This window comes from Saccoglossus kowalevskii, chromosome 13 (assembly GCF_978046115.1).
Source record: "Saccoglossus kowalevskii chromosome 13, keSacKowa6.1, whole genome shotgun sequence".
NCBI classification, from domain to species: domain Eukaryota; kingdom Metazoa; phylum Hemichordata; class Enteropneusta; family Harrimaniidae; genus Saccoglossus; species Saccoglossus kowalevskii.
The window spans coordinates 24,814,100-24,829,694 of NC_140653.1; the positions used below are offsets into that span (position 1 = coordinate 24,814,100).

General features: G+C 36.3%; 3 protein-coding genes across 4 annotated transcripts; all 3 read right to left on the minus strand.

The window, feature by feature from the left end:
- Nucleotides 1–211: 211 nt before the first annotated feature.
- On the minus strand, nucleotides 212–2,615 carry LOC146735099 (aquaporin-9-like). 2 transcript variants are annotated; one of them, XM_085507127.1, is made up of 4 exons: nucleotides 2,588–2,615; nucleotides 1,395–1,612; nucleotides 872–1,011; nucleotides 212–690 (listed from the first exon to the last, which is right to left on the minus strand). In XM_085507127.1, the coding sequence occupies exons 2-4, from the start codon at nucleotides 1,598–1,600 to the stop codon at nucleotides 623–625; spliced, it is 414 nt and encodes a 137-aa protein (XP_085363253.1). In that variant the 5' UTR covers nucleotides 1,601–1,612; nucleotides 2,588–2,615; the 3' UTR covers nucleotides 212–622. The 2 variants fall into 2 exon arrangements, with proteins under 2 accessions (XP_085363253.1, XP_085363252.1); XM_085507126.1 differs by lacking the exon at nucleotides 2,588–2,615 and having other exon boundaries at nucleotides 1,395–1,802.
- Nucleotides 2,594–9,800, minus strand: LOC146735100 (aquaporin-9-like). Its single transcript, XM_085507124.1, has 7 exons — nucleotides 9,670–9,800; nucleotides 5,580–5,706; nucleotides 5,059–5,196; nucleotides 4,584–4,702; nucleotides 3,218–3,435; nucleotides 2,813–2,955; nucleotides 2,594–2,701 (listed from the first exon to the last, which is right to left on the minus strand). Exons 1-7 carry the CDS (start codon nucleotides 9,775–9,777, stop codon nucleotides 2,616–2,618), a joined length of 939 nt encoding a protein of 312 aa, XP_085363250.1. The 5' UTR covers nucleotides 9,778–9,800; the 3' UTR covers nucleotides 2,594–2,615.
- A 614-nt stretch (nucleotides 9,801–10,414) lies between these two features.
- Nucleotides 10,415–13,838, minus strand: LOC100373328 (aquaporin-9-like). The gene is made up of 7 exons (XM_085507125.1): nucleotides 13,734–13,838; nucleotides 13,027–13,153; nucleotides 12,670–12,807; nucleotides 12,416–12,534; nucleotides 11,598–11,815; nucleotides 11,075–11,214; nucleotides 10,415–10,893 (listed from the first exon to the last, which is right to left on the minus strand). Exons 1-7 carry the CDS (start codon nucleotides 13,836–13,838, stop codon nucleotides 10,826–10,828), a joined length of 915 nt encoding a protein of 304 aa, XP_085363251.1. The 3' UTR covers nucleotides 10,415–10,825.
- Between the last annotated feature and the right edge of the window lie 1,757 nt (nucleotides 13,839–15,595).

Below are 15,595 nucleotides of genomic sequence, written 5' to 3' on the forward strand. Positions count from 1 at the left end.
TTGGATTGTGATTGTTCACGAACTATTTCGTTCATTTTTTGAACGTTATTCTTCAACAGCATTGTCATATCAGCCATGTTATCTTTACATTACACTGTATTACATGTATGTTATTTCACATAATTTAAATATTTTGGGGGTCTACCTACATGTGATGTGAATAGTACTGTAATACTACACTCGACGTTAATCAGAGACCTCTACTACAACATTCAATCATGACCATTTTTTTTCATTTCATAGTTTCATCTCAAATAATATTTACGTCTGTGCGCATTCAATTATCATCGCAAATATTCTGATTTACATGTCCGATTCAATTGCTGTTGACATGTTATTTTATTTCTTTGTTAGTTTGTTTGTTTTTTATTTCAAAATTTATGAAGTCAAATAACAACTTTATTTTGATTATTATACAACTGTGACAACCCTTTGAACGCCTTGATACAATTACATGTAGTAAAAACGATAGCGGTATCGAGGGATTTTCAACAAAACGATTGTGATATTTTACATATCAGAAAGCTGTAGACAAACAAAACATGAAGCACCACCCAATTCGGTGTTATATGGAGCTGAATCAAAGGCTATAAACACTGTACTGCGATGTGTCTAAATTGTATCAATCTCCTTTGTAAACTGGGTTATCTGTGGCTTGTAAACGGATGTCTCCAGGGACATTCCCTAGATCTGAAAATAAAATTTAAAACAATACGTTGGCGTATACTGTCACGTGATGTATTCACTGGTATCATTATGATGTGGTAATTTCACATACACGTATTGAAGTCATGCATATCAGAATTTGCATATCATGAATTTGCATAATTGTATACACAAATGTCATATGTAAATACTGAAGTATACTAACCGACATTGATAGTGTACGACTCTACATCATCTTCGTTAACATGGTGTGCTTCAATCATGGTAATGTAGACGAGTGCTCCACAGACACCGCCAATTAGCGGCCCGACTATTGGCACCCACCACCAATTAATACCGTAAGGCCTGAAGCACATGGACGACAAATAATTAAGAGAGGGGTTACAATATATATACAGCAAAAAAATGCGGGGTCAGGGTCCGTTAATCTCGTGGATATTTTCACATACAATGTAACGTCGTGACCGAAGGCTGAATTCAACGTTCATGAACTTATGAATATTTAATTGAACTAGCATGTGTTTCAAATGACAATCTTTGAAATTGATAAAGAATTGTTTTTAGTTCCTCTCTTCTAAATTGTACTGACATGTGTGCTTTGTTGGTCTTGAATTTACTTCTAGCAGTAAGAACCAGTGAAACTGCGCTGTCTATAGGGTTTGTGTCTGTACTAATATACTCGTTGTACATACGAATATAAAACACAATACAATGAAATCACAACTTACGTCCACACCTCTGCCCCATAACCAACGCAATATGAGAAAAAACGCGGGGACAGATCCCTTGCTGGATTGATTGCATATCCACAGTTCAGACCAAATGATAACCCAATTACAAATACCACTAAGCCAATGAGAAAAGGCTCCATGCCGGATGGTGGTTTGTTATTTCGCTCATCGGTAATAGCCATTATACATGCCACTAACAGCATTGTTCCAAACACCTTTATTGTGAAAAAAAAGTAATAATTTATAATATATAATAGTGTATGAGCACCGTCCATTTAGAGGGATTTTGTAGAGGGCAGTATGTTGTTTGCAAATTTAAGTGTTTAAGTGTTCGATATGGGACTCATAGCGACGTAAAATACATTGTTTATTTACATGAAATTCGAACACGCGCTGCGCGACGACCATCGCGCTTTAATTAATAAGCTAATTTGAATATTTAATTAATTTTGAATTTGGGTTAATATCTTGTTAATAGTTCATCTGTTTGCTATTTAATATTGACTCAATTGAATTTCCATATTCAATTGATTGTGAATTTTTGTTAAAATTGATGCAAATTTTTCCAAATTTAATAGAGATGTCCTAGCTGTTAACTTTGAGTAACATACTTTTGATTTTCAACTTAATCTTCCAACCCGATTTTATACATATACATTTAAACTTTATAATTCATAGCCAACTATAATCACATCTGACAAGTGGGGGCTGTGTCACCTTCAGGTGACTTGTCAACACATGTGTTGGATATACGCCGCCCATAATATGCTTACTATTTATTGATGGTATATGGCTCAACAAACATCGTGGGAAAAGAACATGTACGTGAGTCTTCATCAATATGGTGATACAAGTATGTAAACAGAGCAATTAGTGTTTTGTAAAAAGGAATTTTATAGTTAATTATATACAGATTCTGGCATCACCCTTTAAAACCAAGTTATAATATCTTCAATAATTTAGCCTTGTAAATTACACAGAGCGCTCGAAATAAAATGTTTTTTTGTTTTTTGTTTTTTTTGCACTTTTCCCGGTGATTACAGTGGGGTTTTTTTAAACAACGAATTCGGAGTTACCCACGTTATATGTATGGCCGTTTTTATGCGAATGGTACGTTACTACTTTTGCTCCGTATGAATATATATATTTATATAAATGATATAATAAATTTAGTGAATCATTTCCTGTACATGTGGTAGGTTTTAACAGCCTGACTTTTTATTCTTCTTCAAATCCGGCATTGGATTTGCTCACAGTACATGTTGCTTGATCTGTACCTTCTTCCTGTGTTAAATCTTTTAGGGCTGAAATCAAAAGAATATAATTAAGCTCTGAAACCTAAAATACTTGTTTTAAATTGAGTAATTCTCTTCTAACGAGCGAGTCAGTTTGGCACCACCGATTATTGTACTTACTAAACTCGTTCTGATCCAGACTATGCGAATCCTTGTCATCAGGATGATGGGCTTCTACGAATACAATATAAATAAGCGCCCCACATACACCTCCTATTAGTGGACCTACAACTGGCACCCACCACCAGTTTATACCATTAGGCCTACAGAGTCAATGATATTTTAAAGACCAATACATTCATTGGGTGCGAAGTGGTTACTCTATATTTAATATAACCTGTTTAGACGCGCAATTAAAGGGGGTGTTGATCATATATCCTAATCAAGTCAACAATTAAATACATTTTATTCAATTATGTCCGTCATGGTGTATCCACAAATAATGTGTTACATCTAAATATATGTGCCAATATGGCCCATGGTATCAATGCGTTAATGGTGTTGAAAAATGAAAATAAAACCTACGTCCAAACCTCTGCCCCATATCCGACCCAGTATGAGAAAGTACGTGGTGCCAAATCCCTTGCTGGGTTGATAGCATAGTCACAGTTATGACCAAAAGCCAATCCTATAACAAAGACTGCCAACCCAATCAGCAGAGGCTCCATACCATGTGGCGGCTTGTTGTTTCTCGTGTCCACTATTGCCATTATACAACCCAGCAGCAACATGGTTCCAAAAATCTATTAGGAAACGATGCTCAATACATATTAAGTAAATTTGAATACAGACTACTATGAGTATTTGTCAACATAGAACATTGCTTTTCTACGGCAATGTAGAATTAGTGTCAAGGTCGCCGCGATTAATATTTTAAATCCATTTCGTCAACAATTGGTGTGAAGTATTATTAGTATTTACGAACATCGTAAAAAAAATCTCAAAATTCCGCTTTTTAAGCACCAAAATAATGAATGCAATACTGATGGATGTACTGGTCTAAATACCGCCTTTCAAACGTTGTTGACAGCTTTGATTTATAACAATAACAATAACGATAAGAACGAGAATTATTCAACTACTATATATAGAAAAAATGCACATTGTAAATTATTTACTATCATTGGATTCAGAACAGAGGAAAATAAATTATCAAAACTGACATATTACTTGCAGAGTATGTTGATTAATATCAGGCTTTGTTTGACATCAAATAAAGACAGGCTTGCTAAAGTATTGACTTATACGATCAATACCTTAAAATATAACACACAAATTCTTTCATCTCCATAGCAACATCCAGCCAAATCTGCCAAACTGTCTACGCCCCGGTTGTTACATATACAAGCCCAATTAGCAGTTCTATTAGGTGATCGGTTTCCTCTGCAACAACGTTACTTGACTTTAATAATAATCGATAATATTTGATGGCCTGAATTTGTCAGAATTGCTGGAAATATATACGTAGTTAAACGTTCATTTTTTTCAACGATTTTCAGCGCGTCCCAATGTTCAGCGGTTCTCCAACATTCGTCGATTTACAATGATTCCCCTCTTCGGCCCATAGCAATTTGAAGGGATCCTATTTCCCGCAATTCGCGCATATGCATGCGATCACAAATGTCAAATGATATTTTCAAACGCCGATGAATATGCATTACTGATCTCAGAGTGCAACTTGAAATTGGAATTAGTGAGTGTATTTTCTATATTATTATACTTCGTCGGTCGTCGCACCGCGTCCTGTTTCATACGGGACTCAGAGCGACGTAGAGAACGCGTGTACAAATACATTATTTGCATGTTTACATGGAATTTGAATACGACCACCTCCCATCAAAAACCACTCAATACAGATACAATAGATACGATATTTTTAAGTGTTGTTTACCTGATCGCCTAAACCTGTTTCTATGGTAACATAATCTTGTGGATACGTTGCCCATATAGCGGCAGTGGCGTTAGGACCATATACTTGTCGTTCGCCGCCATCAAAATCCTCTATTGCATCTAGAATAAAGCCAATGTTAAGATTATTAATTGTCTAATTGCGAATATCACCGGTCTTCATAATTCGCAGTCGACTTGCCTTGTCCGTGCCTAACAAATGTATCAACATAATATTATTTCATTGATTTTTAGCCAAATGTCAGCTTTCAATGTATGAAAAATGACTAACGGTAAATTGATCATTTATTGCGAGAATATTCATGAACCGATTAAAAATTATGGAAATAACCATCCACTATCACTCCAAATTGATTTAGGCTGTCTTCAACACAAACAATTTGTAAATTGAGATGTACGTATTGCCAGCATCATTATGTGAATTGCAAATACATGGAATAGAAAAACAACCAACTCACCATAATATACTCCGTATAAACATCCACACGCTGCAAATGAACCGAGAAATTGCATCAACCAATAAAGGGGAACTTTTACCCAATCAAATCTTCCGATAGTTGCCATAGCTAAAGTCACAGCTGGATTGATGTGAGCTCCTGGTGGGGTATTAAATTAGAAAATTAGATTAGACTAAATTACAATAATCAATGGTTTTGCAGAAAATAAACGGTGTCTTGATGTACATCAACTGATTAGAAAATATTGTTGTATCAAAAATAATTGATTATACACATTCCTTAAACTATTCAAGCATTTGCCTTAAAGAGGGAGAGTCGTCATCTGCGCATGCGCCAGATGGCCATAGCGTGTCGTTGTTTACAAACAAGCGTCTACCCATGAGCCTTTGCGTTTTTAGCGTGTGTTGTTATCGTCACACGGTCGCTTGGGACTCAATTCCCGCGCGTGCGCAGATGACGACCCTCTTGCTTTAAATCATCACCAATCACCAATAACAGCAATTTATAAATATACAACTTACCTGAAGCGCTGTATGCAAAGTGTATCCCCATGGTAACTGCTATAGCCCATCCCCAGTTAACAGAGAGGTACTCCCCCTTCTCGCCTCTGCTCAGGAGATATTGTGCCTCTGAACCATTTCCAAATGCCTGCAGGAAGATTTGTTATTACCAAACGCTTCAGCGTGGTATTAAGAGTTTGTTTTCAGGGGTGGGTGATACCAAGGTGGGAAATGGATGCACATATGGGGTTAATTCCTTGAATTGCAATATAGAGGGTTCAGGCTGAAATACAATATATAGTGTTTTCATGTTTCGTCTGATATTTCTGTGGTATTCTGCTGCTGTAAGTAATGCACGATTTGTTCCGAAATTCAGTATATTGTGTGTATTCCAGGGTTATTCGTTTTTTGCTGAAAACACCCCTATTTTTTAGTGGCAGAGTTTGAATAGTCTCACTCCCACTGGGAAATCTGCATTGTTGCTTGAATGTGAGTTAATTAAACACATTTTCCAGACCGGCGAAAGAGTATGCAACAGCCAATTTTAACAGCCTGTCACGTGATTTTAGTCTGAATGTCAACATGAACAGGCTAGTCCATTTTACGCAGGAGTAATTGGGAGTAGAATATGTGAGGGATAGTATCAACAGAGATGTGTATAGTGAAAAGTAATATCTATCCTTCATTTACATCTCTGAGCATTTCTGTTTTAGTATATTGGTTTGAAAATGTTGAACTTGCATGATTTGCAATGTGTTTTTTTAATGGGACTCCCCTATTGATCGAATCCCGGGTTTGAACGAGAACGGCACACCACGTGATTCGTTTGAATACAATGCTGATGGCAAACATGCCGTGTTAATTGCGGTACTCCACTGACGGGATGACTTACTGCATGCTACAACTTCGCTTGTGATGTTGCTTGTTAGCCATGGATTACATGAATCTTGATTACCAGTCAAATGTTGCTCATTTGACGTTGGTAATCTTTATTTGGAACTGAGTAACTTCCTGGTACTTCGTACTATGATAAAAATCAGTCAACATACATCAAGTTCTCACAATCGTAGTATTCCATGTGATGTACACCTAATATGCCAAAAATGTTGCTGAACGATTTGAACTGAATAAAAATAGCAGACGAAAATTTGTTTACAAAATAAAAATACTTCGGTTGCCAATGAAAACCGGTAAAAAACAAGCAATATGTTTTCGGCTGTTATCATGGAAGGGACATGAACGTGAAGCTAACGTCTGTTTATAACTAAAACCGGGCACCTGATACGAGGTTTGCAAAATAACATGGCAGTCATTAGAAGTCACTTTATTTTATTGTTAGGACGTATTCAACCGTTAAATGTATAATTTCCAATCGTTTTGCGATAGTATTTTCTAGATTGGAAGCAGCATTTACATTTTATTCAAAGTTCAAAGCTGCGTTGGGATTCCGTTGACAGTGGTAACAATGTCGGCGCCGGTGATCTCTTACCAGTGCGCAACGTAGCCAAAATAAAAGGCATGATCATTTGGGCACTGCTATTACAAGACTTTGGCTGTTGCCATGGTAGCGGTGGGTCAGGATTGTTTTTCCAATTAGTGATGGTACGACCTGCCTGTCAAGTATGAACCGTGACAAAATCAGCCAAGCCAAAAAAAAAATCACAGAAGAGTTAAAAAGCCATTCCTGCTGAACAGTTACTTTAACTTCGGGGTCAACTTTCTCATTAATGAAAAAAGATATCAAAAATTCAAATAGTAACTTTTTGCCCACACTCCAGCCGAGGACAATGAGCTATGTCTGAGGTGTTGTATCACAGGGAGTTGGACAAACTTGTGTATTTTAATAAATTATTGAATAATAAAATGTTATATAACTTTTCTTTTACCCCCCTCCCCTTCCTGGTATCTATTTCAAGTATTTTTGTCAGGTTCAAATCGTTCACCAGCATTTTTGGCATGTTAGATGTACATCACATAGAATACTAGGATTGGGAGAACTTAATGTTTGTTGACCACCTGGAATCTGAGTTTTATAAATCTTGAAGGGCTCTCGGAAGATCCACCCGCTGCCTGGACCCGCAGTAAAATCTCCGATTAATATGGAGCCGCAACCATCAACATCGATATACCATGAGGTTTCTGCTGGCGACGTTGCGGCGTTACTCAGTTCCAAATAAAGATTACCAACGCCAAATTAGCAAAATTTAACCGGTAACCAAGACTCAGTCTATCCACGACAAGCAAGCAACATCACAAACGAGGTTGTAGTGTGCAGCTCACGAGTCAGCGACGACCGATTTCAACGAAAGTCATTCCGTCAGTGGAGTACCGCAGTTGCACGGCATGTTTGCCAATGTACAGATCTGTGGAGGAACTTTTAACTTCAACATCAACCGTGTATCGTAGTCGCCCAGTTTAAGTTCTGGTTCTGTCGTGGTCCCAACTAAAGGGCGACAGTCGTCGTGTCGCGTCCTGTTCGATATGGGACTCACAGCGACGTATACAACGCGTGTAAAATACATTGTTTATTTACATGAAATTCGAACACACGCTGTGCTACGACCACCGCGCTTAAACATCCACGAGTTATTTATTCGGACAATGACTTAAATTAGACGTCTGATTATTTTATTTTCACACGTACAGCGACACGCGTTCTACACTGACAAGCGTTACTAGGTCGCAGCACTGTCTTGGAGCATATTAATGGGCAATTGGGTTCCCCGATCTAAATTTCTATCCCGGTTTGTTGCACGTTCTTTTTTTAATATGAAATAATCAAATATGGGACATGTGTATAATAACAGAACCCCACACCCTCCCCGTGGCTTCGCTCGTGAAAGTACGGCAGCAGGATACACCGCATCACTCGTGAAAATAACTTCCATACGCAATGAAAGCCACGGGGAGGGTATCTGTCATAATACTTCATTATCACTGAAAACATTTTTCCCCTGAAATAAATTCCAGTGAATATGCCATTTCCCTCATACTATATTGAGACACAGCGCAGTGAAAATTAGATTCACATGTAATGCTTGAAAACATGTCAGCAAAAATAAATTAAGTGAAATTCTACGTGACTTCATAATAGTTGGAAATGAACACATTACACCCGACCCTACCACTCCATATACAATGTAAACCACACCCCAAAACATCCTTTCACCCACAGTTACTACCGTGTTTCACCAGTGTATTCTATTTGACGTCAGAAGAAATTGAAATAAACAAATTAATTATAATTTCAGCCTCTAGTTGACCACTGATTAAATAAACTACCTCGTCTTTATGTCAACTTGCAGTTATTCGTTGCCTACATCAGTGACTTCAAAATATATGTTTCAATCCCAGGAATTTCACTCGCTGTTAATTGCATGGGAGTGGCAGTCTTTAATGAATTTCTATTGTCATGTCAATTTCTTGCGATTACTCGAACATTAAGCTGTAACCACATACCGCCTAGGTGCTGTAATTAAGTCTTGGTGTAAGCACCATATGAACTATGAACAATGCATGTGAAGCCAGCTGTGGGGTATATTCAATCCTATAGATTTCTCATTGTTTGGTAACTATTTGCTGCAAATGCAACAAAAATCAATATAAAAAATATTACCCACACAGTATTCTACAGGTTACTTGTTCTTGAATAGTTTCTCAGCACGAATCTACTAAAGTAGTGATTGAAGAAACCTCCCTATTGAATAGTGCTAGATCCATGATTGGTTTTGTATTGCGCCCTCTATTTTCGTGAACTCTGTAGTTGCTCAATTTAGTGCACGTGGTATTGCAGGTTGCAGTTTATTATGAATCACGCTATGAACTCTGAACATTGCACCTTGATGTATTTTTTGCATCAATTGTCACAGATGGTTAACGTGCAATGTGCGTTTTCACGATTTCATACCCGGGTTAATCCAGCAAATTACAACTTGAATCCACACTGGTCTTTGATGTGTAATATAATCTATTGGGTACTCTTCAACAAATATTCAGTATGTTGAACTATATTCAAATGGTGGCACGCTGATGTACTTATCAGTGTACAGTTTATAAATCGATCTACGTTACAGTCAGCAAGTGAATTACAGGAAAGTTATACAATACTTACGATTAAAATAAAAGTTCCAATAAATTCGCCCAACGATTCACGCACTATTTGGTTCTTGATACCAATACCCTTGAATATCTTCTCCACAAAGTTCTTGTAGGTTCCCATTGTGAAGTCTCGGTGCAGCGATAACCTCGTTGACGGCCTCTTTGTATGCGTGTTTTTATCGGACAACGAATCTCAATAATATAACCCCGCAATAATATCGGACTTTGCTCGTTATGCGGTACTCTATTTATGATATGGTCATAACAATAAATTAACTTGTCATTTCAAGCGTACTAGTATGTTCATTTCAACCATGTTTATTTCAAGTCACCAATAATAAATGTCGATTATGATTGATATGACGCGTCGTGTGCAAAATAATAGTATTTTGACCTGTAAACAGTGTGGAATCAGAGCAGATAAATTATATTATGACTGCGTGATATAATGTATTAACTAGAAATATGTTTCCAGTACTGCGCATGCGTCACAAAATAATTCAATATCCAAGTTATATTGATGGGAACGTGTATGTTTTGGATACTTTTGGATTGTGATTGTTCACGAACTATTTCGTTCATTTTTTGAACGTTATTCTTCAACAGCATTGTCATATCAGCCATGTTATCTTTACATTACACTGTATTACATGTATGTTATTTCACATAATTTAAATATTTTGGGGGTCTACCTACATGTGATGTGAATAGTACTGTAATACTACACTCGACGTTAATCAGAGACCTCTACTACAACATTCAATCATGACCATTTTTTTTCATTTCATAGTTTCATCTCAAATAATATTTACGTCTGTGCGCATTCAATTATCATCGCAAATATTCTGATTTACATGTCCGATTCAATTGCTGTTGACATGTTATTTTATTTCTTTGTTAGTTTGTTTGTTTTTTATTTCAAAATTTATGAAGTCAAATAACAACTTTATTTTGATTATTATACAACTGTGACAACCCTTTGAACGCCTTGATACAATTACATGTAGTAAAAACGATAGCGGTATCGAGGGATTTTCAACAAAACGATTGTGATATTTTACATATCAGAAAGCTGTAGACAAACAAAACATGAAGCACCACCCAATTCGGTGTTATATGGAGCTGAATCAAAGGCTATAAACACTGTACTGCGATGTGTCTAAATTGTATCAATCTCCTTTGTAAACTGGGTTATCTGTGGCTTGTAAACGGATGTCTCCAGGGACATTCCCTAGATCTGAAAATAAAATTTAAAACAATACGTTGGCGTATACTGTCACGTGATGTATTCACTGGTATCATTATGATGTGGTAATTTCACATACACGTATTGAAGTCATGCATATCAGAATTTGCATATCATGAATTTGCATAATTGTATACACAAATGTCATATGTAAATACTGAAGTATACTAACCGACATTGATAGTGTACGACTCTACATCATCTTCGTTAACATGGTGTGCTTCAATCATGGTAATGTAGACGAGTGCTCCACAGACACCGCCAATTAGCGGCCCGACTATTGGCACCCACCACCAATTAATACCGTAAGGCCTGAAGCACATGGACGACAAATAATTAAGAGAGGGGTTACAATATATATACAGCAAAAAAATGCGGGGTCAGGGTCCGTTAATCTCGTGGATATTTTCACATACAATGTAACGTCGTGACCGAAGGCTGAATTCAACGTTCATGAACTTATGAATATTTAATTGAACTAGCATGTGTTTCAAATGACAATCTTTGAAATTGATAAAGAATTGTTTTTAGTTCCTCTCTTCTAAATTGTACTGACATGTGTGCTTTGTTGGTCTTGAATTTACTTCTAGCAGTAAGAACCAGTGAAACTGCGCTGTCTATAGGGTTTGTGTCTGTACTAATATACTCGTTGTACATACGAATATAAAACACAATACAATGAAATCACAACTTACGTCCACACCTCTGCCCCATAACCAACGCAATATGAGAAAAAACGCGGGGACAGATCCCTTGCTGGATTGATTGCATATCCACAGTTCAGACCAAATGATAACCCAATTACAAATACCACTAAGCCAATGAGAAAAGGCTCCATGCCGGATGGTGGTTTGTTATTTCGCTCATCGGTAATAGCCATTATACATGCCACTAACAGCATTGTTCCAAACACCTTTATTGTGAAAAAAAAGTAATAATTTATAATATATAATAGTGTATGAGCACCGTCCATTTAGAGGGATTTTGTAGAGGGCAGTATGTTGTTTGCAAATTTAAGTGTTTGATGCACAAATAGTTCAGAGCGGATTTGATATCATGACGTCACTTGCACAAATGTCATATATTGTGAGACTTCTGACTAAAACTTCTGATGTAACTGCACGTATATATGTAAGTAACCAATCCTATGACGTATGAAGGGCTCTCATTATTGCCCATATTCACCCAGGGCTTCGATTATTATCTTTCAGGTGTTCCTCTTTAAGAGTTTGACTAATATTATTATTTTTCAAGAGTTCGATGAAATTTTTTTTTGCAATTTTTGGTGAAAAAATGTACTATGGATGACTATGTCCGATACTTGATATATGTACCTCGTTATCTATAATAATGTAATTATGTAACATTTGACATGTTCCTAGCAAATATACATGTGTCGATTATTTCAACCTCTTTTTTATCAACGTAATATCGCGTGCTGTATTAGTGCATCTGTACAAAACATACTCGTGAGACAATGTTCTTATCTCTTTGTGTGTCGATAAAAACGTACCTGGTCTCCTAAACCTCCTTCTATCGTTAAGTATTCTTCTGGGTATGTAGCCCATATGCTGGCTGTAGCGTTAGGCCCGTAAACTTGTCTTTCGCCGCCGTCAAAGTCATTCAGAGCGTCTATAAACACACCATGGAACACAACATTTCGATACAATATTCGTATTATAATAATCCACCTTAATATCAAATTGAGCATGTGGGTTTCGTGGATGCAAATCAAATCAGGAATTTAGTACGGTATATACGACTTACCATAATATATCCCATATAAACATGCAGCTGCAGCGAAGGCTCCAATAAACTGCATCGCCCAATACAGCGGTAACTTCACCCATGGAAACCTTCCAATGCTGGCTTTGGCCAAGGTGACGGCAGGATTTAGATGAGCACCTAATGCAAACATTGCCAATTCCGATAAATACTTATTTATATTATAAAACTGTCACTATGGTGACAATGTTAAAGAAGTATTATACATGCTGATAAATTGGAAATATACAAGAAAGCATGAACGAAGGCAATTTCACGTCACGTGTCTCGCGTAGATTACGTGAAATACAGTCACAAACACACAAAATGTAATCATGGAATAATGCTACTGAAACTTACCTGATACGCCAGAGGCGAAATGTACTCCCATAACAACAGCTATACCCCATCCCCAGTTGATGGAAAGATATTCGCCTTTTTCACCTCGACTGAGAACCGACTGTGCCACCGAACCATCTCCGAATGTCTACAATATCAATTTATTAATATCGATATATTTTCATCAAGTTATATTTATACTTTAATTTATACTATTACTAACATTCTAAATCATTTTTTTTTTCAAATAAATATTAAACTATATTTATTTTCGCCCTTTGCCATTAATCGTGCATACATCGATGCAACTTTATAATTAATGTATAAAACATTTCTTCTAACATTGAATATCAATAGTATTTCAAATGATATATTAACAGTGAATTGATATGTTTCATTCACTTTGACGTATTTTATGTTCTGTCTCGTTGTTGACATGTCCTACTTTCCAGGGCAAACCATATCACGTGATCATTTGCTTTGATGTTCTAGTTAATAATTAATAACGATTCACACCTGATAACAAACGTACGGGCGATACGTTTTTTTTATAATCACAGTGTACCAAATCACAACTGCCTAGTCGCCTTAATAAAGATATCAAAATATGGAATCAGCAGGTCAAATGAGATATAAATCTCCTAAATCATCACCAATGTGATAAACACACTAATTCAAACAACCCAATACGCAGCTACTATATAGAAATTTCAAAACAAAATACTTACAATAAGAATAAACGTGCCAATGAACTCAGCCAACGATTCACGGACAACCTGATTCCGAATACCAATAGCTTTAATCTTGTTCACAAAGTTACTGTACGCCCCCATCGTTGTATAGATTTTTACTTAGTTGCGTGAATCGAACATGTTGTTTTCACTTTGAGTTGTAGACAGAATTCTGCTACCTGTTATTGACGTTATACGGTGTGTACGTATCATTCATATATTAAAATACAAGCACGCAGTGAACTTTGCACTTTGAGGTTCTGAATGGCTTGTCTGATCAAAGTTCGGTGCATTATTCACTACCGTGTTATAAAATACTTTTTTCCTATAAATGATTTTTTTTGTCATTTCCTTTCACCTTTTGATTCATTTACTTTTACCTTCATTGTCTTTAATTGTATTGATGCCCAAGTGACATCCAACGGTATAATGGGGCGCTGTTAATTAGGAGCATATTTTGAGCATTACTATTCACACTACTACGAGCAAATAATGTATGCTAATCTCAATTACGGTATGAAGCAGTACATTCATTTGTCAGTAACTGTGGTTCGAGTTATCTACGCATGAAATTGATGATCTTGCAAGCAATGGGATTACTATCAACTAGCACATGTTTGGTCTTTCACAGCATACAGTTTTGTATTGCAACCATCCAAGTTACCAGTAACAATTTACGAAATGTTTGTAAATTATTATCCACAAAACATGTTTTTTGTTATTTACAATTTACAAGTTCATTACAAGTGAACTTTTTCAGGCAACTCAATGAAATCTACTATACGAAGAAAGAAATAGAGCAAACTGTCTCACAAGCAGCCCCGCACTATGGTAACACTGGTAATATGGTAAGTAAGAGAAAGCTATAAGTAAAACATCATGGTATAAATGAAGTGATTCCAGATCTTTCGAAAAGGGTGAGTACATCCTACTTCACACAAGGCAATGGCCATTCATTGTTCGGAGTCATAGTCAACTGTTTTTTTGTTTTATGAAACCGTAAGGCAAATAACATTGATGTCAGCTGAGATGTATGTTATTCACCTCCTTAGTTCTAAACAGTCTACACACAAAAAAACAGTTAAATTCTACAAAACAGTGACTAACATTTCATACTTGGTAGATGTACCAATAAATAATTACCATGTATTACCATGTGATTTGTATAATGCATAAGTTGGCTTGTTGGAATTACTAAAACATACAAAAAGCATTTCACTGACACATGTGCCTCTCACGCAAGTGAATTGACTGAAAATAATGGATTTTTTTCTTCAGTAAGATATTGTTACTGTATATGGCACAACAAATTAAAAGACAATTCAATGACAAACAGGTGTGCTCCTAGTAATCATACAACTGACTGATGATAGATGATTACGTGCCTCAGTAAGGTATTGTTGTATGTAGCACAATTGTTCTACAAAATATATTTACATTTGACGCCAGTGGAATTAACACACCAAATTAGCTTCCAGGCTACTTAGCATGATAGCAAAGCTAGTAAATGATGTCATTTAAAACAAAAATGGGTGACTCTAGTATCAAAAAGAGTGTATCACCCAAACTCATACTTATTCATTGAAATTATTGCAATTCGTGTAAATATTGACAGTACACACGCATGAATTAAAAGCTTGAATGACATGCTGGCATCCGTAGAGATGAACGTCACAGAAGTGAAATTTCAAAAGTTGATTTTTCAACACCAACCAATTTGTAACTACAATATTATGTAATACATCTAACTGGGTAGTTCATATTGTCAAACGTTTCAAAAAATACATCAAAAACATCTCTGAGTGTTCTCTTAATCAAAGTTCCAGTACTTAAGACATAATATTTAATTTAATATACAA

Coding starts and splice junctions, on each gene's coding strand:
- LOC146735099 (XM_085507126.1), bottom strand. CDS start 1,672: ATGGACGGTGCTCATACACTATTATATATTATAAATTATTACTTTTTT. Junction 1,012..1,394: donor TATGGGGCAGAGGTGTGGAC/GTAAGTTGTGAT, acceptor CATGTGCTTCAG/GCCTTACGGTATTAATTGGT. Junction 691..871: donor GTCGTACACTATCAATGTCG/GTTAGTATACTT, acceptor TTTTATTTTCAG/ATCTAGGGAATGTCCCTGGA.
- LOC100373328 (XM_085507125.1), bottom strand. CDS start 13,838: ATGGGGGCGTACAGTAACTTTGTGAACAAGATTAAAGCTATTGGTATT. Junction 13,154..13,733: donor TTGGCACGTTTATTCTTATT/GTAAGTATTTTG, acceptor TTGATATTGTAG/ACATTCGGAGATGGTTCGGT. Junction 12,535..12,669: donor TTTATATGGGATATATTATG/GTAAGTCGTATA, acceptor GTGTGTTTATAG/ACGCTCTGAATGACTTTGAC.
- LOC146735100 (XM_085507124.1), bottom strand. CDS start 9,777: ATGGGAACCTACAAGAACTTTGTGGAGAAGATATTCAAGGGTATTGGT. Junction 5,197..5,579: donor CTTTGCATACAGCGCTTCAG/GTAAGTTGTATA, acceptor ATACCCCACCAG/GAGCTCACATCAATCCAGCT. Junction 2,702..2,812: donor TCTGGATCAGAACGAGTTTA/GTAAGTACAATA, acceptor TTTTGATTTCAG/CCCTAAAAGATTTAACACAG.